Source organism: Lepidochelys olivacea (genome assembly GCF_965140295.1).
Source record: "Lepidochelys olivacea isolate rLepOli2 genome assembly, chromosome: 1".
Taxonomy (NCBI): domain Eukaryota; kingdom Metazoa; phylum Chordata; order Testudines; family Cheloniidae; genus Lepidochelys; species Lepidochelys olivacea.
Genome location: NC_140411.1, coordinates 248,696,515 through 248,722,638, shown reverse-complemented (window position 1 = coordinate 248,722,638; position 26,124 = coordinate 248,696,515). Strand labels below are relative to the sequence as shown.

At 41.8% G+C, this 26,124-nt stretch overlaps 1 protein-coding gene across 1 annotated transcript in view; it reads left to right on the top strand.

Moving 5' to 3' along the window:
- Positions 1-26,124, top strand: part of DGKI (diacylglycerol kinase iota) — a gene marked incomplete at its 5' end in the record, with an annotated part of 284,785 nt that overhangs the window by 187,839 nt on the left and 70,822 nt on the right. The window contains 2 exons of the mRNA XM_084617560.1: positions 12,021-12,121; positions 24,888-24,967. Of these exons, the coding sequence (XP_084473686.1) occupies positions 12,021-12,121; positions 24,888-24,967 (181 nt within the window). The remainder of the gene's footprint in view (positions 1-12,020; positions 12,122-24,887; positions 24,968-26,124) is intronic.

Here is a 26,124-nt window from a genome sequence, read left to right as displayed (position 1 = left end):
GGACTGGATAAGTCTTGAATTTTGGGCAGCAAAGAATGTTAAAGAAAGAAACACACACATCCCCTCTCCCCCAATTTATTATATATTTTAAATTAATTTTTCCAAATACAACAAATATACAAAAATACTAGATTCATCATAATACCCAAAGTAAATGAAGAGGGTTTGGATAAAAGGAGGGGAATGGAAGCAACATATCTATCTTCTGAGTCTATGGTAATCATAGACTTCTAAAAAGTCAGCCCAAATGGCTTTGAATGTTTCAGGCATTCCCTTTCTGCGGCATGCCAGTCATTCGTTAGTTGCAAGGTCAGCCGTATCACTGAATTAGGTATCAATATTTGGTCAGGATTGACATTTCCATTTTTGCAGGATTAATTTTTTAATCACCAAAACTTGAACCATGCTGCTTTGTTACCAGGTAATCTCCAGCTTTCCAGAATATATCCAAGAATGTAATTTAAGGGGGAGGGCTCCAATTTAGCATCCAATATCAAATTGTTCCTTTGACGCACCTCATACCAAAAATTCTTGATACAGGGGCACTCCCAAAACATACGAGCTAATGAATACCAAGGGAGTTACATTTCCAACAGTGGTCAGCATTTATGAGGCTCATTACCATTAGTCTGTGTGGAGACCAGTGTATCTGAAAACATGTATTTTGGTGAATGAGCCATAGCTTCAGGTCTGTAATTGCTTTTTTAACATTAGATACAATTGTATTCCATTGGGTCAGAGATGTGTATCCAAATCTCTATTCCAAGCAACTCTCAAATTATCAAATCTTTGGCAGAGTTTTTTGGGCCAGAAAATCATAAAAGGCTACTGTTGGGGGATATTGTCTTTGAATTATGAACAGTAGAGAGTTTTGAAACTCGAATTGGGTATAATATGCCTTTATTTTTTACTGAGGACTTATGGGTAGAGTCGAGTACTCACACTTTTAGTGGAATGTTTTTTAAAGTGGGAAGTATGTTTAGATCTTTGAGTATATGCTCAGTTGGGATGATGCATATGAATATCATATTTGAGCTGTGCAGTTGATGCAAAGCAGTATAACTATTTGGATTTATCTGAAAAATTAGCATTGGCTACTTGAAAAACAAGAAGTAATTGACTGACTTGGGCCTGCGTTTAGAGATGTAAGCATTGCTAAAGGATCCAACTTCTACAAACTTTTCATACATAAAAGGAGCACTGTGGATATGCTGTGATTATTTACTACTAAGATCTGCATACAGAAAAATGTTGTTATTGTCTAGTTGTTATTGTCTAATATAATGAGTATTCTTGGCTAGCGGGGTATGTGTGATATTTACAGCAATGTTCACATCTTTTGTCTGTGTGGGCAACAAAAGTACTGAAAGGAATCAATTTCTGATTTTAGAAATAAAGAAATCTGTTTGTATGGTGTGCACATGCGCTACAAACTCTTCGAAACGGCCAAATAAACACCCTAACCATAAAAGAAAAAGCATAAGGAGGACCAAAGTAAAACAAGACAGCAGAGGGTGAATTAGAGAAAATGGGTCAATGTCTAACAGTGGAATTAAGGATCAAAGAGGTCCCCCACCCCCCCTGAATGAATTATAAGCATTTGAGATGCTCATTTTTCTTTGTCCTTTTTTCTGTTTTCAATCAGTTGATCATTAGCTGGTGTTAGGCAAGACTTTAAAATTTAGTTAGCAGCTGAGTCAGAAACAGAAACACCAGAGGCTCAAAGACACCGGTAGCTGTAAACATTTGATAAACTTATTGGTCAAATGTCCGCCCAGTAACTCGGCTCTTAGAACAGAACAAATCCTCCCTTCACAGCCCTCTGGATATTTGTAAATACTCACCCCCACCCCACCCCTTCGCCGAAAGGGCAGTTATAGATAATGGATGTAATCAAAATAGTTTTGATGCGTATGTTCTGTTCCTGTCACTGTCATGTTCAATGCGTTCTCTGTCTCTGAAACAATGTTTGTCTCTGTAAGAACAAGATAAATGGGGTCACTGTAACCCCACACTTTTGAAGCTGTTTATCAGTCTTCCCGGTACCGTGAAATGAACCCCTTCAGTATTGTCTGTGCCTGCCTGATCCTTTGGGAAAAGAATCTCCGTGCTTCACACTGGGCTAGTGTTAAAAGTGAGTTTTCTGAATCCTTCCTAGACCATCCGAAATCACTTAAGGCAGTGGTTCTCAAACTTTTTTTTTTGTGGACCACTTGAAAATTGCTGAGGTCTCAGCGGACCACTTAATGATCTTTCCAAATGTTGGTTGTACCGTTAGCTAACTATTGTAAAGCACTTTGGATAAAAGCACTATATAAAAAAAACCTTAATAATAATTTTTTTTGTTCTACAAATAAAAGCACACAACTCATATTTTAAAATCAGTAGTCTTACCTTTCTAATGTGATCGATGTGCCCTTTCTCCCCCGCTGTGGCAGCCCCTGAGCTGGGGCTGGGAAGGATGGGGATTTCTCCCGGTCTCCTCCACCGGAGCAGTCCCCGAGCTGGGGCTGGAAAGGAGGGCTGTCTCTCCCCGGCAGCCGCAGCCCTGGAGCTGGGGAAAGTCACCTCTTTCTCTGGCCGCCGCAGCCCTGCACGTTCCAAATTCCCCCACCCCCTCTTGTCACCCCACTGCCCCCTCCCACTTACCGCCTATTTCCCTCTAGGCCACCACCTCACCTTAATGTGCTTCTTCTCCAGGGTCCAGGCACCGAATTAGTGGAGCCATGCCTGTGTGGTTCCACTAATTAGGTGGGTGGCCCTTCATTCTCTCATGTGCAGCTGCCCAGGCACACACCTTAGAGGGATCTATCCACGGACCACATGTATGGAGCTCACGGACCACTGGTTTGAGAACCTCTGACTTAAGGCATGCAGTGAGGTTTGTACCTAGGTAATGCTACTTTTGTAAGGTAGTACTGTTGGGTTCCATTGGCACACTGTAGATAGTGTAAGGAAGAAGCTTAAGTCCAACTGACGTTGATAGGACATAAGAACAAAAGTGCTTACAGTTAAGTACATACTTATTTGCTTTGCTGAATTGGGGCCTAAGGAAAGAAATTAATATATTGTGCAAATGACATGTCTGACAGATAATAAACCATTTAGTCCAACTAACTCTTGATTTGAATGGGTCAGACTCCCTAGCAAGATTGGCCTTTAACAGCTGACACTATGAATTAGCTATTTGAAATGATCCTTTTTGATAAGAATAATGTCCAGTACATAGCAATGTCATGAACTAGCAGTAGGATTGGAAGAAGATAATTTAGTCTACAGAGGACTTGGCCCAGTATACTTATTGAAATCAATTAGATGTAAGTACAGTTGAATGAATGTTGATCATTGCTAACTTTTTTTTTATTTTTTAAAGAGAATGGTGATCTCTAGTATTACTTTTTGTAGTAGATTCCTGGGTTAGCAGTGTGATGGTCATGATCAGGCTTGAATCTTTCTAACGCTCAAATGGATTTAAAAGACAAAGCATGAGATTTTCAGCCATGCTGTGGCTTCTTTGTGACACTGTTGCACGGCAAAGGGCTGTAAATCTAGTGCTGGGACAGAGTTTAGAAGGCATGGCTGGGGACTGGCCAGATAACTCTTCCACTCCGTTGATACCTAGCTTCCAAAATAACCCCTTGGGACCACAGACAGCCCTGGTGCAACTTACAGCAGCCCTGAGGTTACTTTATATTGTGTTGCGGCATTGGGTGAGCTCCAGAATGGGAGAACAGTTAGGAGGCATAAAACCCCCAATCCTGAATGAAGCAAGCTTGGCCGGATCCTGGCTAAGATATTTAAACTTGTTTGTTCAGTGGAACTCACCTCTTCAGGATATTGTTTAGGCAAATAGCTTAGTAAGGATTTTGGATTTTTTTTTTAAACTTCATCTGAAGCAGCTGGCATTGTCTATTGTGAGAGACAGGACACCATCTAGATGGTTCTTTTCCATTAGGTAGTTCCTATGTTTTAAATAGATAAGCTGTCAGAAGCAACCTAATTTTAATACATTATTTCCAAGCTCTGCCAATGAGATCTTAGCAGTGAGGTTAATTTATTTTTCTCCTTTGATTGCTGTTATCCTGCTCCTGATTGTTCTAAACACAAGGACATTTAATTAGTTTTCCATGTTTATTTCTTCTTCGGGAGATAGGTAATTCATTAATCTGCCACTGCAAACATGTCCCAGAGGAGTTTTGTGTTTTCTAAAGTTTAGAGGTTTTGGGGGCATGGGGGGGCAGGAGGGAAAGGGAGGGAAGAGCTGAGGATGCTTTTTGGTGAATCCCATTAACAGTGTTATTAACAGCATTTGCATAGTCTGAGGTGGGCTGTATTTGGAAAGTTCTGTGAAAAATACCTCACTGGATTCTGCAGGGTTGTTTTTTGACCCCTTCCTCTATCTTTATGCAGACATGAACAATGAGAAACGGTTCATTGGATTTATAAATAATTGGAATGGGAATTAGGGTGTGTATATCACAAGTTGTTTTCCCCCAGTTGAATCAACCTCGTGTCCTAGCACAAGTGTGTTTTGATTACCACGCTGGAGCTCCAAGATCAGGAGCTAGCCTGACCTCTCCTATTCTTTCTTTCCTGGTTGACTGGAGGCTGAAACACACAGCTGAGGTACAACAGCTGTGCTCCAAGAAGGGCATTTGGAATCATTCCACCAATGTCTGGATGATTAACAGGGCAGTATTGGGGTCAGAGCTTCATCACAAGATGAGTGTGCCTTACTGCTGGATGGAAATACACAGTGTTTTTGATGGTGACTGCCAGAATATGTATGTGTGTGCTGTCTACATGAATTCAGACAAAGACAAGGGACAGAAAGCATTACTGATGTATTACTTTCTTCCCCAGGTCCATGTCTGAACACATGTATATAAAACATACATGCATACATATTCTGGTGGCCACCATCAGAACCTAGTGTATCTCACTGTAGGACACACTCATCTTTTGATGAAGCTGTAACCCCAGTACTGTCAGCAGTTAATCATCCAGCAGTTGGTGGGATGATGCCAATTGCCTGCTTGGAGCATAGCTGTTTTACTGCTGTCTGTCTGTCTGTATGCAATCCCTCAAGTTTATAAATCTAGGCTCTTTAGCAGGCTTGTTAGTTCACAGGTACAGAATTCCAGGACTGCTGTAGTTTAGGTTAAAGACTGGTTATCGTTAGATAAAAGTGTGTCACTTCTCCAGTGAGCAATTTCCCTTAGGGAGGTGGTGGGAATTAAAATAATTGCATCAAATGAACTGAGTCTTTCTCTAGCATGATAAAGACCTGATTCATAGAATCATAGAATCATAGAATATCAGGGTTGGAAGGGACCCCAGAAGGTCATCTAGTCCAACCCCCTGCTCAAAGCAGGACCAATTCCTGCTGTACACCTAGTGGATATTGACTCCTTGGTTCCTGGAGGGGGCGGTGCTGGTGCATGATGTGGGAGTAGGTGAAGTCCATAGCAGGGATATCTCACTGCATGTGCGTGAATTACAAATAGTGAATACTGAAAGCAGTGGCTGTCATGAATAGAAAGCAATTCATCACATAAATTTTAAATGAACACATTGTTAGAAATTGAAGTGTGTTTTCAGGAAATTCATGAACTGACAGTAGGGTAAATTCATTCAAGATCTAGTTCACTGTGAATAGCTTGTCAAACTCTGGATGTGCTAAATATGACTAGTTTCAGAGTAGCAGCCATGTTAGTACATGGCACCACAAGTACTCCTGTTGTTTTTACATATGACTAGATTTTATTAAATGCATAAAAATCTTGCTCCTTAGAAAGTACCTTTTAGCACTGCAACTTCCAATATTAGCCTAGTGCTACCAGAGAGCTCTTTTTTCAAAGAAGGTAACATCTTGTGGCTTAGTATTATCATTCATCTTGAACATGGTTAAAATGGCATGTCTTCTTCCTTGCATGCTGCATATTTTAGCATTTTATTTTTGAAATGTGCATCTTAGTGCTGCACTTGGTTTTTTTGGGGGAAAAAACCAGCTGTGTTGATTTATAACAGCTTACTTACTCTAGTGACTGAACTGGAAAGGAATTATGTCTACTGAAGTCAAATAGTATATTTAAAGGTTAAGTGATTGTTTTTTTTTAATAAAAACAAATTCAAAGATGCACCATAGAATTAAAGCAATGCTTTTTATAGTATTTGGAAAGCACCCTCTTAAACATTTTCTTGTGAAACGGGGTTTCTTACTGCAGAGGATGTTGTATGGCTTGTTTTTTTCATGCCTTCCTGAGCTCCAAATATTATTTTAGCTTGCCACTGACTATAAATCTCACTTCACTCTTCCAGTTCTGGGTCTGAACGTGGAAACATAGATTGGACTTCTTGCACTTTGGGGTCCCTGCTTCTCCTCTTCCCCTTTCTAATTTACAGAACAAGTATGGGACACGCAGGACCAGTGTGGCCTGTCCCAAAGCTGCACTACTAATGTATGCTACCTTTGACATGGTAGGACCAAATGTAGGTGTGAGAGGGTAGTTTTGTCTCTGTGCCTTTCCTTCCCTGGACTTCATGCATAGAAAGGTTGTTAGTTGTACCATTAAAGGGGGGAGGGATAGCTCAGTGGTTTGAGCATTGGCCTGCTAAATCCAGGGTTGTGAGTTCAATCCTTGAGGGGGCCATTTAGGGATCTGGGGCAAAAATTGGGGATTGGTCCTGCTTTAAGCAGGGGGTTGGACAAATGACCTCCTGAGGTCCCTTCCAACCCTGATATTCTATGATTCTGTACCCCATGAGAAAATGCCTTCTGGGTAAATGAGCCACCACCCAACTGTTCCCGGTAGGATTTCTGAAAAAGTACAGAGAGGAGCTCCTTGAGTTGTCTTGTCTACCCTTCCTAGAATTGATGGGCATGTTACCAAAATCTTATGGTCAAAGAGTCAAAGGCAAGTGATGCATCAAAAGAATTGCCAAGGATACTAGATTTTCATCCATTACCCCAGTGTTTCCCAAACTTAGGAAGCCGCTTGTTCAGGGAAAGCCCCTGGCGGGTCGGGCCGGTTTGTTTACCTGCTGCGTCCTCAAGTTCCGCAGATCGTGGCTCCCACTGGCCATGGTTCACCACTACAGCCCAACGGGGGCTGCACGAAGTGGCACTGGCCGAGGGACGTACTGGCCACCACTTCCCGCAGCCCCCATTGGTCCGGAGCAGCGAACTGTGGCCAGTGGAAGCCGCGATCGGCCGAACCTGTGGACGCGGCAGGTAAACAAACTGGCCTGGCCCGCCAGAGGCTTTCCCTGAACAAGCAGCGTCCCGAGTTTGGAAAACACTGCATTACCCCAAGGAAATCATTAACCAACAAAATCAATGCAGTTTCTGGACTACACCAGGCTGGCTGGACTCAGGAAAATCTGAGGATTGCCAAAGATGCTTTTACCATAAGTGGCTTCACCATCTCAATATTCTTACCTGCAAAATGGATTATCAGGAGCAAAGCTCTGTGTTTGGGGGATAGTTCCACAGAGTTTTCTGTGTCTGTCCTGAGGCACTAAAGAGTAGAGCTGGCTGATTTCCCTCCCCTCACTTCTGGAATATTTAGATGAGAACAAACAAAAATAATTTTCTTTTAAATTTTCCATGGAAATTTTTGATTTTTCAGTGGAAATTCAAAAGGAAAAAATATTTTGTTTTTCAGTCATTCAGCTTTCAATAAAAAAAATTGAAAATTTTCCACAGAAGGAAGATAATTCTTGTGAAAAATTTTATTTAATCAAAACTCCAGTTTTCCATTGAAAACCAGTTTCAACAAAAATAATTCAACCAGCCATACTAAATAATTTAGGGGACTGGTAGGTGGTCTTGTTGGTAAGATATTGGACTGGGACTCTGGAGAGTGGAGTTCAGTTCCTGACTCTACCAGAGATTTTCTGTGTGACTCTGGGAAAGTCACTTAATGGTTCTGTGTCTGAGTTCCCCCTCTGTAGAATGAGGATAATGATACTTAGTTACCTCTCAGGGGTGTTTTGAGGATACATTCATGTTTGTGTGGAGCTCAGAAATGATGGTCATAGGGACCATATAATTACTTCTGTAGACTGAAGGTCACCAGTTTGGTTTTGGATTTTGCTACCAGACAGCTCTGTGTGATGGGATGAGTCAGTCATTTCAGCTGAGTGCCTAGTGAACAGGTGTCCATATCACACAAACCTCCTTCATAACTGGAACCCTTACTGGCAGTTTCATAAAGAAGAATGAATGAGAGAGAACAGTGCCTCTCAACCTTTTTGTTAGTGTGACCCTGTGTTGCAATAGAGATACAAGCTTTTTTTAAACCCCAATGCCCCTCCCCGCAGTCTAACCATAAAGAAAGTGAAGGAAATTGCGACCCCCGCCTCCAGGCCTGTTCAGGGTCCCCAGGCTGAGCACCCATGTGCTGGGAGAGTGAATTATCTTTATAATCACAGAGCTGGGGCTTAGGTTAATTTTAAAACACAGTACATAGTGGGGAAGCCAGCACTTCCCCTTCACATGTTGTACCTGTGAACAAAAGACTTCAGTTTCCAGGGCTATCAATCTGTCACTTTTAACAAACTTGAATAAATTCACTGAAATATGTTTTCCTTCCCTCAGACAAAGACCATGCAATTAAATTCTTATATTCCCAGACTTAAAAAAATTTCTTATCTTTTTTCTTGCTAAAAATAAAATCCCTAGCAATTTTTCATTTTAGGAACCTGTATTTTATATGACTTGCAAGGAAACATAACTCCTCAGACTATCCTATTCATTTCTCAGCCAGCCAGCTGTCTGACACTAAATGTCTTTGACAAAAAGTGACTAAATCTAATTATATAGATATTGTTTCATCTATGTGCTCACTGCCCCCCCCCCCCATCTATATATCTGCCTCTGTGTTGGTCTGCCTACCTGTAAAAACTGCAGATGGAGAGAGCTGGTTATACGGAATATCATAATGCCAGTTAAGTTAGAAGGATGTCCCCTGAAGCTGTGCTGGAAGTTAGTAGCCCAGCTGTCTGTCAAATAAACCGTGACAAGTTTAGCTTGCACATGGACAGCTTCCTGACATCTCTGGGCACCTGGACACCACAGCTCCTGTCAATCAGCACAGGAGAAATGTTGGTAGCTTGTATACTGCAAAAAGTATCACTCCTGCTGCTGCTAACATTTATGATTCCTTAGAAGTTGTACTTTATGTACAGGTCATTTGTATCATTGCTACAGGAACTCCTGTATAGAACAGGAGGTTCTTTGATAAAGCTCTTTCCAGTGTGTTGTCTTATTCTCCAGTTACAGAAGAGCCCTGAATTCATTATTCTTTGTCACTTTTCAGGCAAAGACATCTGTGCCTAAGGGCTTCTTTAACTGGGACTTCATTTTCAATTTCTTTCTTTTCATCTACCCAGAGGTGGCACAACTGTTTTTTTCCAACAGACCAAAAGTATACGATAAGCTCACTCTGAAATACTTGCTAATTGCCATCTCGGAGGATTTACCAAGACAGGTCAGAGACAACATGTTTTGTTAAGTCAGCTGTATTTGCAGACAAAGGAATAATGGCACACTTGTAAAAAGTTTACCTTTCTGAAACACAGCTAGTATTGAGATTGGTTTTCCAACAGGCAAAACAATTCCTGTAGATCAGATACAGTGGAAAGGAGAAGGACCAAGAAGAAAACTTAATAAAGTGGATAGAACCATGTCCCTTCATACAAATATATCTATGCATAATATTTTAATTTTTGGAAGACCATGAGTGTATTAGGTGTGTCAAGGTTCCTTTCCCACTCTGAACTCTAAGGTACAGATGTGGGGACCCGCACGAAAGACCCCCTAAACTTATTCTTACCAGCTTAGGTTAAAAACTTACTCAAGGTACAAACTTTGCCTTGTCCTTGAACCCTATGCTGCCACCACCAAGTGTTTTAAACAAAGAACAGGGAAAGAGCCCACTTGGAGACGTCTTCCCCCAAAATATCCCCCCAAGCCCTACACCCCCTTTCCTGGGGAAAGCTTGATAAAAATCCTCACCAATTGGTACAGGTGAACACAGACCCAAACCCTTGGATCTTAAGAGCAATGAAAAATCAATCAGGTTCTTAAAAGAAGAATTTTAATTAAAGAAAAGATAAAAGAATCACCTCTGTAAAATCAGGATGGTAAATACCTTACAAGGTAATCAGATTCAAAACATAGAGAATCCCTCTAGGCAAAACCTTAAGTTACAAAAAGACACAAAAACAGGAATATACATTCCCTTCAGCACAGCTTATTTTACCAGCCATTAAATGAAAGAAATCTAATGCATTTTCTAGCTAGATTACTTATTAATTTAACAGGAGTTGGAAGGCTTGCATTTCTGATCTGTTCCCAGCAAAAGCATCACACAGACAGACGAACCCTTTGTTCCCCACCCCTCCAGCTTTGAAAGTATCTTGTCCCCTCATTGGTCATTTTGGGTCAGGTGCCAACGAGGTTACCTTAGCTTCTTAACCTTTTACAGACGAAAGGGTTTTGCCTCTGGCCAGGAGGGATTTTATAGCACTGTACACAGAAAGGTGGTTACCCTTCCCTTTATATTTATGACAAGGTGCTAGCAACATTGCCAGACTGATATTACTGACATATTATTGAGTGAAATGTAAGTAGGATGGATGGTCTTTTGGTAACACACAGTACAGGGAATTGATTCATAACTTTGTCAGCCATTATGTGACCTTAGGGAAGTCATTTACATTCTGCACGACTCAGTTTCCCTGTCAATAAGATGGATATCACACTCATCACATGGGGTGCTGTGAAATTTAATTCATTGTTGTGTGTAAAGCATGATTGTAATACACATATTTATTTCATGGCTGTGTATGGCATACATGTACTGCGAGGAGGGCTTCCTCGACAGATTTTTGTCGATTATGTCAATCCTACTATTCCAAACCTGCTAACCTCCAAAAAGTTTCTGTTGTAGCATCTTACATCTAATTTACGGCACCACCCTGCTATTCTAATCTTAAATCTTTCCTGACCATATTGTAGGCCAGGTGTCCACTGGGTATGGGGTTAAGATCACCAGCCAGATTTCCTGGAGAGAGACAGTTGTGCTCAAACCTTCTGCTCCAGGTAGCCCCAAGAACTACTCTTTTGTCCTGCTGAACTCTTTCTGATGGAAGGACAAATAGCCCAAATTTACAGCTGGAAAATGCAAATGTGGCCAGGTTCCTTTAGATCTTAATTAGTAGCCCCTTTGAATAGTAGAATAAAACATCAGGTGAGGGTCAGATGGAGGTAAGCATGGCTCCACAATAAGGATCTTAAGGCCAGATTTTCCAAAGGTATTTAGGTGCCTAAATATGCAGATAGGTGCCTAGTAGGATTTTCAAAAATGAAAGGAAGTTAGACACCTAAATCCCATTGAAATCAAATAGGAATTAGGCACCTAACCTGCATAGTCATGTTTGAAAATCCCACTGGGCACCTACCTGCATCTATAGGCACCTAAGTACCTTTGAAAATCTGTCTCTTAGGCACATTTGTGAACCTACTTCCCTGAGCTGCCCTATGTGCTTAACGACCAGTCCTGAGAATTGGGCCTAAATACCCTGAGCCATCACAAGGATTTGGAGGATGGCATTCTGCCTTCAGTTACACCTTTTCAGTCACATTGCCCTCAGTGGAATTGCAGTCAGGTACACAGTCACCAATTGTCTCCTGGAAATTTAGCAGGGGCATCAAACTGAAAACTATCAAGATCAGAAAAAAATGTGATTCCAGACTGCCCAGCAAGTAAGGAATCTTCTTGACCCATTTGGTCCTTAAAGACACATCGGTCACTTCAGTCTTAGTGGGCAGTCATCATAATCTGTTAAAAACTCAACTCTGTTGATGGAAAACTATGTGCCCACGGGGTGTTGATTTTGGTGAGGTTTCTGCTCTCTCCCTCTTGTCATTCATCTAAAATCTCCCCATACTCTACCCCCTTTTCACTCTAAGATTTTAGCCTTTTCTAACTGATCTTTTTTTCCCATTGCAGTCCCCACTCCATCCCAGACCGCCTGCGGATCCGAGTGAATAGGATTAGTTTACAAGATTACGAGGGGCTGCATTATGACAAGGAAAAACTTCGTGAAGCCTGTAAGTCAGTAGTGCCTGATTGAGTTATTGCTTTCTTTCGCCAGATAATGTCTGTAATAGACCTGATACTAGAAAAAGTGCAAGGATCAAGTATTCATTATGCGTAGCTTGTACATGTAATATACAAGTGTGTCCTTAATTATGAACTTTGTATGCTATTTACATTAACCCTAGAATAACTGATCCCTGTGTATAATCCATGTATAGGCTTGGACAGTAGTCATAAGTCAGGACAGTATGCTTGTACTGGGCATATTAATTGAAAACAGTTGTCTTTAAAAAAAAACAAACCAAAAACAGTGTCTCCCATATTGGATTTTACTCATTTTTAAAGATTCTGTAATTGACTTAAAATTTCCAGTGAGGCGTTCAATTATTGGATTCATCATATCATATCTAGGAGTTGCACTGGCATCTAGGATGGTCACAAAGCAGATACATTTGCCTCTGCAGGTGAATCATGCAACCCGAATCCTTTGGTCTTTAACAGCCCTCAGCCCTCCAGATAGAAAAAAAATAATCAGTGTTTTGTGTTCTCTTGTAGTGATTTAATTGCCACATTCAGGGTGTAAGTTGAAAACAGGCAGCCGGTTGCATTGGCATCACTGATGACGATGATCCGCATGCTTAAAAATGAAGAACCTTTCCTTGATGACACATGGAATCATTAATCAATGAGGGACACGGCTGCTTGTGACAACAGTTTAATAGAGTCTTGCTCATGCATCTGACTCATTATTCATGTTAAACTACAAGCAGTCTGTTTGTTGTGTAACAAAGCTGTAGCTTCCTCTATAATACAGGACTCCCTGGTAATTACAGGATGGCAGGCCTTTTAATTGGTTTGCTTTTCTTACTGTAGAAAGATAGTTATACTGTTTCAGTCTCTCTCTCCCATCCCTTCCTAGTCCCTGGCTCACCATCACTTCTTCCAGCAATAGAACTGAGATGGTCTGAATTTTAATACAGGTTCTGACAGCCTCTTGTAAGCTCCTGCTGGTAGATTTCAGCCATAATTAAAGCAATTACAGACTCCATCAGAGGGCTGATGAGAATTATAACAAGATGATGGTGGAGTGGAATGGAGTGGATGATGGTGGAGTGGAGCTTCTATTAATAAACTTGAGATGTGAGTCCGATGGACCCTAGACAAAGGGGACCAGATTATAAATATTCATTTATACTGTGAAAATGTTATTTTGGATGAACTGATGCCTCTTTTGGATTTTTTTCCCTGTTGCATAGTCTCAGCATTTGAGGAAATGAAAACATACCCATTGCCAATAATTTTTTAAAATCCCTTAACAGGTCTAAAACAAACCCCTTCTAACAAACAAACAATTTAGAAGATGGGATACCGTTGTTACAACTGTAAATACATATTATGTTATTTGTTACTGGTAAAAAACACAATGATGATTTTATACGAAATGTCTAGTAACTAATGTAAGTATTATGAGAGATGTGTCAGATCTCTGATCTGGATTTTGTTTGTATGGGAATCTGGCCATTTGCTGAATTTTCGTTTATATTCATCCTAAAAATAAAAATTTGGATGTAAAATTCTTAAAATGGCTACTGCCAGATAGTGGGGACCATTTTAAATATTACCCTGCTCCTTCGTCTTTTCATCCTGCTGTTTGGACTTTCTGCTAATTTCATCTCTGACCCCACACTGGTTCCTCACCTTCTTAGTACAGCATTTCTTTCTCACCAGCCTTTTCCTGGTCCAAGACCCAACTACTCGCTTCCTTCCTTCCTTCCTCTGAATGTTTTTGTAGTAGTAAAAGTTTTGGAAAACAAACAAAAAAGCCCAGTCCCCCTCCAGCTGCCACCGTCCAATCAACTTAAAATAGACGACAAAAGATATGCATCCTCCCCACTTCCCTTACAATACTTAGAAAAGTCCTGAGTGAATATATAATCATTGCAACTTACCCTAAAAGTCAAGAGACTTGTACTTTATTGGACCAAGAGCTAAACACTTCCTATCAAAATTGTGCTTATTTCAGTTTATTGGAGTTTGAATCAACTTTCAGGATGGTGCAAGGGAAGAGAAGAGTTCTCTACAGATGCTAGAAACCAAACTATTTCATAAATTATAGTCATCATCTTGAATTTGACACCTAGGAAAAAAATTATCCATGCAGTCCAGTGAGCATAATGACATAACCTCCCTTCCCAGTTACCTTGTGACATAGACAGCATAGATCTCCTGTCGAGATGTCTAAACAGCAAAACATGGTTATGGGTGTGGCAAGGAATGAGATTGAAGAGACCAGGAACCTTCAACTAGCTGAAAAATGCAGGTAACTATTACTACCGCATTTCTGAACGGGGTTATTGAATATATATTAAATGCTTTTTGGTATAACTCAGTGGGTCTGAACAGATATACCAAATACCCCCACTCTCTGTCTTCATCAGTGAGATTCCTCCTTTTGCCAGGGGTGCTGGAACAATTTGTATAGTGGGGGTGCTGAGAGTCATTGAACCAAACTGTAAACCCTGAATATGATGGAAACCACTTGAAGCCAGGGGGTGCAGCAGCACCCCTAGTTCCAAACCTGTGCCCTTTGCAATAAATTATCGTTAAACATTACCAGCCCAAGTGAAAAAACAAAAACTGCTCACCTGCTCTTTACCAAGATAATTATAATGAAAATTATATGATATGCTACTCACCTGTCAAAAGAAAAAAAAAATCACTTACCCTGGGCAAATGGATGGGTAGAATTTTGCAAGGCTGATTTTAAAACATAACTATAGATAATCCCTACATTCCAAAGAAATATAGCTGTTTGTTTGCTGCCAAGCAGAGTGACCCTGTTATATGAATTCTGAGTTGGAGAGGCTCACTTTTGAACTGCGTGCCAATTGCTCTGCATTTGGTCATGCCCCCACAGTAACACCATGGCTTTCAGCAGTGTGTATTTCTCACTCTGTACCCTTGTGGTTCTCAGTCTACACATCCTTCTGTACTGTAACAGAATAAACATGGATATGGAAACTCCAGAATGACTCAATTACTGCCCACTTCCCTGCTTCTACTATTGTAATAAAAAACCAACAACAAGAAGAAAACAGAAATCAGAACATGAAAAGGAAACCAGTTAATAACAACCCACTTTATTATCCCTGCAGGAACACTTCAGGAAAGCTATTAAGATTTTTGCCTATGACATGTCTCCATAATAGAGTTTTGGAAGCTCTGACATCAGCATAACAATCTGAGTCACCCTAACTCAGAGTAAACACATTTCACTCTCCTTGTGTGCTTGAAATACTCATTTGATTCTATCAGCTGCTTCATCTGAAATTGAATTTTTTCCCCCGTCTAACAACTTGTCATACCAACAGTTCAGTGAAGATTAATCTATGCTCTACTGGAGGTAGACACCTCATTTCAAAAACATTCTGAGCAATTAAATGGTGTCACTCCGTCCTCTGAAAGGCACAACCATTTGCATCTGATTCTCTTTTTCTGTCATGTTCTACTTTTCTTGTTGCTTTAGCAGGCATTTCACCAACATTTGCTACCGAATTATCTGCCCCTCCTCCCTCCCCCTTTTCTTTCTTCTACCTACCCCTGGATATTATCACTGGGATGGTGAAAATGTAGGGGATACCTTGCACCCTACAGCAAGGAGAAAAAGGGTAGCTTCCTGACTATTAAAGCATCATTCTTTTGAGAATAGTGTGGGTGTGGGTGTGCATGCTCACACACGCTGTAAGTAAAGCCGGGCAAAAAAAATAATAATTGCTGAATAGTTTATTCATTTAAAAATGCAGTTTTAGGTTGTCCCGAAAATATTTGCAAATTTGACGTGAATAGTTTTGATCAATTCCCTCTCCCCAACCAAACTTTGATGCCATGCACAGCACAGCTAGAGAAAGACTTGTACAACTTTTACCCCACTAGTTACAGCACTTACCCAGGATGTGGGAAAACCTGGGTTCAATTTCCCACCAGGGAGTGGGGATTTGAACGTGGGTCTCCTGCATTGTAGGAGACTGCCATAACCATATCTCGCTCATCATGTTGAAGCTGTGCCTCTTTTTACAGATAACTAAATGATCATTGGAACAGGAACTTAAAACTGGGTCTCCCTTAGGGAGGGCCCTAATCACCAGACTATGGAGTCAAAGAAAATAATAGATAACAAATGGAAGAAAGGGGATGTTGATAGTGACAAATATAAATCAGAAGTGAGGAATTGTGAAACATTGATTACAAGATGGAAATGGTAGGATTATCAATAATAATGAAGAAAAGGCAGAAGTATTCATTAAATATTTTTGTTCTGTATTTGGGGAAAAAACAGATGATACAGTCACATCATATGATAAGATGAAATATTTTCCATTCCAATAGTAACTCAGGAGGATATTAAAGAGCAGCTTCTAAAGTTAGGCATTTTTAAATCTGCACGTCCAGATAACTTGCATCCACGAGTTTTAAAAGAGCTGACTGAGGAGCTCACTGGACCATTAATGTTGATTTTCTATAACTCTTGGAACACCAGGGAAGTTCCAAGAGATTGGAAGAAAGATAATGTTGTGCCAGTATTTAAAAAGGGTAAATGGGATGATCCAGATAATTATAGGCCAGTCAATCTGACGTCGATCCTGGGCAAGATAATGGAACAGTTGATATGGCACTTGATTAATAAAGAATTAAAGGAGAGCAATATAATTAATGTCAATCAACATGGTTGTATGGAAAATAGATCTTGTCAAACTAACTTGATTTCTTTTTGAATGAGATTACGAGTTTGGCTGATGAAGGTAATAATTTGAAGGAAATATACATAGACTTCTGTAAGACATTTGACTTGGTACCACATACAATTTTGATTAAGAAACTGTAAAAATACAAAATTAAGATGGCACACATTAAATGAATTAAAAATTGGTTAACCATTACATCTTAGTAAATAATGAAGAGGACAGATCAATGCTACAGATTAATCTGGATTGCTTGGTAAGAAGGGCACAAGCAAACAATATGTGTTTTAATATGGCTAAATGTAAATGTAAACATCTAGGAACAAAGAAGGTAGGCCACACTTACAAGATGGAGGACTCTATCCTGGGAAGCAGAGACTCTGAAAAAGGTTTGGGAGTGTGTGTGGGGGGGCATGGATACTTAGCTGAACATGAGCTCCCAGTGTGATGCTGTAGCCAAAAGGGCTAATGCAGTCCCTAGATGCATAAACAGGAGAATCTCAAGTAGCAGGAGAGAGGTTATTTTACCTCTTTATTTGGCACTGGTGCAAGAATTGCTGGAATAGTGTGTCCAGTTCTGGTGTCCACAATTCAAGGAGGATGTTGATACACTGGAGACAGTTCAGGGAAGAGCTATGAGCATGAGTAAAGGGTTAGAAAACCTGCCTTCTCGGTTATGTGTACCAGGGCCGGCTCTAGGATTTTTGCCGCCCCAAGCAAAAAAAAATGTTGGTTGCCCCCGCTTTTTTTTTGCGCCCACCCCCGGCTCCGCCCTAACTCCACCCCCTCCCAACCCCTTCTCAAAATCCCTGGCCCTGCCTCTTCCCCCGGGCGTGCCGCATCCCCCCGCCATTACTTCCTGCGGCTCCCCCCTGCAACCCTCCACCCTCACTCACCTCCGCTCAGCCTGGTCCCCTGAATTCGCCGCCGCTCCGCTTCTCCCCCTTCCCTCTCAGGTGAGGGAGAGGCAGCACGTTCAGGGGAGCAGGCGGAGCGTAGGTAAGTGAGGAACCACTCCCCGCCCCAGCTCGCCTCTGCTTCACCACCACTGCCTCCCCTGAGCGCACCGCTGCTCAGCTTCTCCTCCCTCCCTCCCTCCCAGGCTTGCCACGCAAAACAGCCTGGGCGGGCAGGGGGAGAAGCGGAGCGGCGGCGGTGGCGTGCTCAGGGGAGCAGGGAGGGGCAGAGCGGAGGTGAGCTGGGGCGTTATTTGTTTTAGTAATTAAAACCTTTCAGATTCTGACCATCATAAATGCTTTCCCTCCTTCCTATTGTGCAGCAGAAATTCTTATCACTGTGGGGATATGCAGTGAATATTCACAACACAATCAGTGAACTGAGCAGTCTGCATCCCTTTCTGATTCTTCACAGTATCTCCATCTAAGATTTGTCACCACGATGGCAGAGTGGTGAATAAGGTCACTAGGACTGGGAACTGCATGGTGACTCTTACAGAATCTGTTTAACATTCTGTATGCTCTAAGCAGTGTAACCCGATGCTTTTAGATTCAGTATGTCAAAAGTGGTGTGTTCCCCTGCCAAATCAAGCATGCAGTTTCCCCCAAGCCCTTCCCTGCCATGCTGTCCCTGACCCTCTCCAAATGCTATCTTTTCCCCACCCCTGGCTCCTCACCCAAGTCCCATTCTCCTCACTTAGCCATTGCCAGTTTTCACGCCTCAGATCTCCCGTCCTAGTCCCAGGTTCCTTGCTGAGCCTGTTCTAGTCTCCCATTTCAGTCTCCACATCTCAGTCTCCTTGCCCAGCCATTCCCAGTTTCCCATCCATGCTCTTCTCCTTGTCCCCAGACTTATCTAGTTTCCCTCTCCCTCTAATGCACTGGCCTCCAATCACCCCAATGGCAGATTTAGAGTTAGTGGGGCCACAGCTTCATTTTCGGGCACCCACCAGGACTCAGCCAATGGGAGCCGCGGAGTCGGCACTTGGAGCGGGGGCAGCACGCGGAGACACACACTTCCCCCCACCCCCAGGGGCCGCAGGAACATGCCGTCCGCTTCTGGGAGTGAAGTGGTGCAGAAGGAGGGAAGGAGGGACACAGAGCGGGCAGGGAGCCGCCGTAACCCTGCTGGGCTGCTGCTGACACGTCTCTGTGCACCCCTTGGGGGGAGGAGGGCAGCGGGAGCGCACGGAGCCACCTCCCTCTCTACCAGGGGCGCATAGACGTGCCATCCGCTTCCGGGAGCTGCGTGGGGCCATCGTCCACGGCATGCAGGCAGCCTGCCTGCCTGAGCCCTTCTGCTGGCTGGGACTCAGGGACAGGTTGTCAGATATTTGTCCTGCATTTTGGGGGCACCCCCTGTTGTTGGGGGCCCCGTGCCACCCCACGGTTTGTTTCATGGTAAATCCACTCCTGAATCACCAACATATCCACATTCCCCATCCTCTCTGGCTCACAGTTCCACTCTTCATCCCTGATATCCTCATCCAATCTCAGTTTCTTCTGCAGCTCCTCCCTGGCTCCTTGTCCCACTGGGTTTCAGTTCTCTTCCTGCATTTGGGCTTCTCAGCAGATCTGTCTCCCTGTCTTCCCTCCTCACTGGTTCCCAGTCCCAGACTCCTTGCCCAGCCAGTTCCAGCCTCTCCTCAGACAATCCTAGTCTCTTCCCCACCTACTGGTTCCCAGTGCCCCCTCCATTTCCCTCCCAGTCTCCCCTTCAAATCCTAGTCCCAGTCTTCTTCCACCAAGCTCCTTGCCCCAAACACCAGAATTCTGGCTGATGGCTCCCTGGCATGTATGCTGAATGGCAGCCCAATGATCCAGTGAGCACAGCGTGTGCTCTCCTCTGTAACCAGCCAACTCTGCCTGCTGGTGCAGGGTTGGTGGGGGAGGTGGAGGTGAGCTATGGCCATTCCTTGTCCCTGACCCTTTTGAGAAGGCTAGAGCTGTTGGCAATGCTAACTTTCCACATTATGGCAGGCACTTGCTTAACAGGACAATGGGAGAAGGTTTGTAGTGTCCTCTGTGCACCTCCATCCATGCACCAGCACAGGACCATTCATAATCTAGTTTATATGTGTAGTTTCATATTTATTCTGTAGACGTACTCAGATGTGTCCTATCAAATATGCCCAGTTTTAACAATCTGCACTGAAAACTCAAGCTGGAATGCCCTCCCCCACCCCCCAAAAAAAGAGAGAGAAAGAAAACTCAGACTGTTTTTTCCCAGTTCTTACCTTGTAACTAGCAATTAGGATCTGATTGTTAGAATTTAACCAGCAAAGCTGCCAATAATGTGGACGCAGACAGAATGCAGCTCTCTCTATCACAGCTGCATTGGCCTACTAGTTCTGACAGTAGTGAAAAAAAACTAGCCTTGTTCTTTTCAGTAAAATCAGCAGAAATGACCTGAGCAGAGACAGGGAGTGTTTGTGGTAAGAAGATGCCATTAATACATACTCAATTCTTGATCTACAACCACACTTTACAAGCTGAACCCCTTAATATGTGTCTGGTTATTTTACAGTTCCAACTCAAGGTTCTAGAGAATTTATTGTGATGATTTGGCCCTTTACATTTCTATGTCAGTGGAAATCTCATAGGAAAATGATATCCTTATAACGTCCTGAACATACAGGATCTTTTATTTGCTACATTAAACATTTACAGCCAAACACGTAATCTCCACAATCCCCGAAGGCAATGAACTTTCTAGGAGATCACACCTGTTTTGATCAGGATGTTTGCAGGTAAATTGTGGTGTTTAGATCACAAATTGAATCCCTTAGGAACAGCAAATGAGGACGTTAATTGAATTTTATCTTTTCTTGGTGGTAATATGCCACATTTTTAGTCTTTTTCCATTTGTGTCTATATGAAATTTTTACTAGCTTCAGGGATTCAACATAATGAAGGGATGGAAGGTGGGAATTTTCTTCTTTATTTGTACATTCCATAACTAACATCATGAGGAGTTTAGAAATCATTGATAATTCTTCCAGCCAGCGTTTGGGGTGATCTGCATAGCAAAGTCTCGTGTATGGTATCAGCCATGTTGCTGTGTCTCCAACGCAGCCTTGTGTTGATACTTGATTTAAGTTAGTGCCATTATAGGCAACAAATTTCATCAGCAATGGTCCACGAAGTGAACTAATTGAAATATTCTGCCTGTCTTATTCATCTACCTATATTCTTATAATGGCATTCTGCACCATAATAAGAGTGTTATGTCCAAGATCCAATACAGCAGATTCTGTAATCAGATCCAAACCCTCACTGGAAACTGGCTGCAATTGGCCAGCAGAGAATTCTGCTGTTGGAAGAGAACTCTCTAGTGCAACTGGGTTCTTCACTGGCTGTCACTCCTCATTCCTTGTGTAGACACATGTTGGGAGAGGGCAGAAGGCAGAGAGTGGGTGTAGTGGAACTCTGCTTTGCTATGCCTATGCTTCACTAATACCCTGCAATGGTGGTGCAAGTCAGGGGGGCTGGGAAGCAGCTCTAACTCTCATCCTCACAGGAACTGACCAGGAGAATTAGGGAGCTGTACCCATCTCTCTGACTGCTCCCACGCTCATACCTTTCACCTGCACGGAGTGGCGCTCCGGCACTGAAGATAATTAAGTTATCTATGTGTATTTTGGTGAGAGCCAAAGAACGGACCATCTGTGGACTGATGCAGTTTTGAGTAATTATACTGTGCTACCCAAGACTGTACCCTTGGACAGTTCTTTATGATGCCTGTGACTAGCCAGTAATACTCACTGTCTAGGTGATAGCCCTCCTCTAATGTACATAGGTCATAATTGCACACTAGCTATCCATCAGCCAACCACTCTGCCAACCAGTGTAAAGCACTTTGAGATTTTTGGACGAACACTGACATGTACATTGAAAGTACTTACTATTACCTGATAAAATAAGCAATTAACATGTCAGTTTTTGGTCACACTAGCCCAGGATTCATACATAAGAGCTAGGGCACTTATACAAACCCATTGTAAATGTCACTCTCATCATTTCATGGGTGGACTCACCTAACTATGATTTTTATAAAATTCTTTTATCAATACCCTGTTAAAATTAATATATGGGACATAATTTAATTAATGTTCTTTCTCCCACCTGTGAAGATTAAAAGGCACACTGTGCTTTTCTTCCATCAATGCAAATAACTCAACTTTAGGAAATTTCATAGCTGAACTGTCTCTTGCATATTAGCACTTACATCTAAGAAAGATTTATGGATTTCCTTAAAATTCCAGACATTCACAAGTCCCTTCTCTCTGAGTCATGAGGAACTATTACTGTCTAGTTAATTAACAACTTCAGTCCTTGGTTAGTTGCATTGTCTCAGTAGGACAAGCCTTTGGTCCCGTTAGGCACATAAATTCCTTAGTCAATGGAGGGGGTTAATAGAAAAGAAATTTTTTTAAAAAGAGGAAAATGTAGGACCCAATGACAGTTCCCTCGTGCATTGTTGCTATTGGAGGCAGAGGGATATCTGTTGTGATTCACTGATTACTGCTGTAAAACATTACAAAATACCATTTCAGCAGGGGCTATAGAGGGACCTACAGAATTGAAACTAAACAGCCATTAAATACATTCATCAAAGTGCTTGCAGTTCTCCTTTCAGGGCAGGTTAAGCAATAATAAATACTGAGCAAAGAGAATTCGTCTGTACCCAGAGCATCTAAACAAATAAAAAGCACATTACAATTGGCACTGCTCTTCTGTAGGCTCTCCTCACCAACTCTTCTTGGTAATGAAAAGTCTTAGGGATCAGCGTTGGAATCCTTCCCTTTTGGAATTTGTAAGAATTAAGGCGTGGGTGAGTGGGAGATTGCTAGAAGAAAATGTGTTTTTTCATTACTGCAGAAGGAATGTGAGATATTCTCTTCCTTTCTTATTGGGCCTGGGCTACACTGGTGGGGGTTCAAACTAAGATACACAACTTCAGCTATGCTATTTGCGTAGCTGAAGTCGAAGTATCTTAGTTCGACTTACCTGGCCATCCTCACGGCGGTGAGTGGACCGCAACCGCTCCCCCGTCAACTCTGCTTACTCCTCCTGCCGAGGTGGAGTACAGGCGTCGATTTGGAGATTGATTTATCGCGTTGAGACAAGACATGACAAATTGATCCCCGATAGAACGATCACTACCCGCCGATCCGGTGGGTAGTGAAGACGTAGCCTTGGTCTCAGCTACCTTCCTCCCACATACCCATTCTTCTTTTCTCAACCCCCGCCTCCGAGCAGAACATGCTACTTCTTTCTTAGGCTCATAATCAATAGTGCTGGATATGGTGTTAATGCCACGGCTCTGGTCTGTGTTGGCCAGTAGGCCCTGTGCAGAGCTTGAATGCTGCAGAACTCTTCCTTCCATGCCTGAGATTGCTAAACTTCTCTAACCTGCCTCAGTGGGCCAGGGGAATATGGACCATGAAGACCGGTTTCAGAGTAGCAGCCGTGTTAGTCTGTATTCGCAAAAAGAAAAGGAGGACTTGTGGCAGCTTAGAGACTAATTTGTTCGTCTGTAAGGTACCACAAGTCCTCCTTTTCTTTTTATGAACCATGAAGACTCTCCTCATTATCTCTTGTCATTGTCTGTTTCCTTTACTTATCAAAATGAAGAGCTCCTCAGTAGGCAAACATGCCAGGGTCCCTCTTAATCAAGTCCTTTTGAATTAAAGAGCAGCTGCTGTTCCAGCACAGTTAGTTTTTCAATTTACCCTACTGTTATCAGTAACTTTACATGACTCCTTGTTAGCCAATCAGCTAAATTGTTTATGAAGATAAGGATCACATCCTCTCCTGGAATATTTCCTATGAATATTCTAATCTCTTCCTGCTGTTGCTTTGCTGCTTCCCCAGTTGCTGCTGCTTTGTTTGGTTAAAGCCTATCTAGTGGGAGGTAAGACCTTATTAAATGAGTCCATTTTAGAAATACAAGTACTTCTGAGTCTCCCTTCTCCTGCTTCTTTGGTGAGATCCTACTAAAGCCAGGTAGTACCCTCATTTGCAGGCTCATTGAAGGGTCCAAGAACAGAGTAGCTACAGAGACTGAACTTCCCTTCTGCCATTAAAAGTGATGCCTCCAGGACCAGGGAAAACATTTTGGGGTTTATGAGTTTTGGAGTTTTTAACAAAACTGTGATTTTTTTTCTGCAAAAGTGGATTTTTGGGGGGCGAGGGGAGGTGTGAACACATTTCTTTTTTGTCAAAAAGCCATTTTTCATTGAAAAATGTTTCGACAGATCATTTTCTACCCTCTCTAGTTATAATCTGGTGGGCCATAACTTCTGAATGCTTAATGTCTATTTTAGAGGATCAGCGGTCAAGACTGGCTATCTCAAAATTTGAACAAATTTTTTTCCCTTGTATCTCATCACAAAGTCCATGCAACTGTTGCCAGATTTTCTTTCTGATACAAATGCTTCAGTTGTTTTTCTGCTAAAATAAATAAAATGCAGAAATATAAAATCAGCATCAGTCATAGACCTACATTAATAAATCAGTATGCCCAGGCTGGAGATCATAAACAGCCCTACAATCTCATATCAATGTGCCGAGCTGCAAAACAGATTTTAAAAAAAGAAAGAGTCAGAGGTCAGTGGAAGAAAAATGGTTAGAAAATAGCTGTAACTTTTAGGCTTCCAAGGTTGTTTGTTTTTCATTGACTTTAAATTGTTTTTAAAGTGCTCCAGAGTCTCATTTCAAAAAATAATCACAGCTTTTTGCAATGCATAACAAAACACTCAACACGAATGACTCCTTTGTTGGGATACTGTTCCTTTTGCTGTGTCAACATAATTGATAATGTTGGCAGACAAAGAAGGATGTAAACAAACTGTAGCCATATTAGCACCTGCAGCATTAGCAACACAGAAAAACAGATGATTGGATAAATACAAAATGGTAAAATGGATAAGGGAAAATAGGGTCAGGTTTCTAAGTGGACGTTAAAAGTTAGATAGTAAAATCCCATTGGGGAGTAAAAGGAGAATGCCACTGAGAATGTTTGTTTAACATTGGAAAGCGAGTGATTTTAATGAAAGGGTTCTTTTTGCTGCCCCCAGCCATCCCTCTGGGAATTATAGTTATACGAGGAGATTGTGACTTGGAGGCCTGTCGTATGTACATTGACCGGCTACAAGAGGTGAGTCAGTGAGAATTTCAGTTATTGCTTATTGATTTATGACATCCTTTTCTCAAGTCCGAGTGTGTTATAGAATTATAGCTATAGACACAATGTATAAGAAACGCTTTGCTTTGCTTGCTCCTGAAACGGAAACTTCTCGGGGGTAGGACATGGGAGCCATTATAAATTCATGAGCAGCACTGCACGATATTTGGAGGACAGGAAGTGAGAGAAAGAATACTCTATCAATTTAAAGCAAAGAAAGGAATGAAAGGTAGTAGGTGGATTATATTTACTGATGTTGGAATTTGATCAGAACAGCTGGACACCCCATGAATCTTGCAAAAACAATGTGGGTCCTTCAATGATATCATGGTAGCAAAATGGAGCTGACTAGGCAAATGATGTAATATTTATATGGAAGTGACTCTGCTAATATCTGTGGTAAAGCTATGAGCATGCCAAATATGAACTAGATATTTCCAGAAGCCTCTGTTGACTCTGGGGGCCATGTAGTTAATAAAAGTGCTGCACTTCCTCTATTGACAAATTGTTCCTAAGAGCTGATTAAACATTACATTCTGTCTCGAAGACAGAATCTCCAAATGCTCCAGTAAGCAACAATCAACATAATTTAAAATAGACATGTATTTAGGAACCAAGATAATGGACTCTCATTAATGTGATATAACAGCTGTTTCTTTATTTTTACCTTCTGGTAGGTGTTTTATTAATCAGACTCTCTGTTATTTTTGTCCAAGATCTTCAAAAACAGAAGTCAGATTTAGGCTCCCAGGTCCATATTGAGGGCACCAGAGGTGTTGGCCCAATTTTCAAAAATGCTAAGCATCCCACCACTCCCCTTGAAGTCAGTTGGAGCTGCTATAGTGCTCAGCCCTTTTGAAAACAAAGCTACTTATTTAGATAGCTAAATGCATATTCAGGAGACTAAGATTAGGCACTTATTTTTAAAATTTTAGCTAGGGTGTACATCAGCAAATGGAGCTCTTAAAATGCAAACAACATTTCAGGACTACAAAACTGAAGTGTGCTATATCTTAATATGGAGACAGGTTTGGCAGTGATGATGCAGGGAGAGGATTTGGAGGACATTTCCCATCAGATTATAAATTACAGCCTACATTAATCGTGTGCTCAGAGCCCTGGGTAAAGGA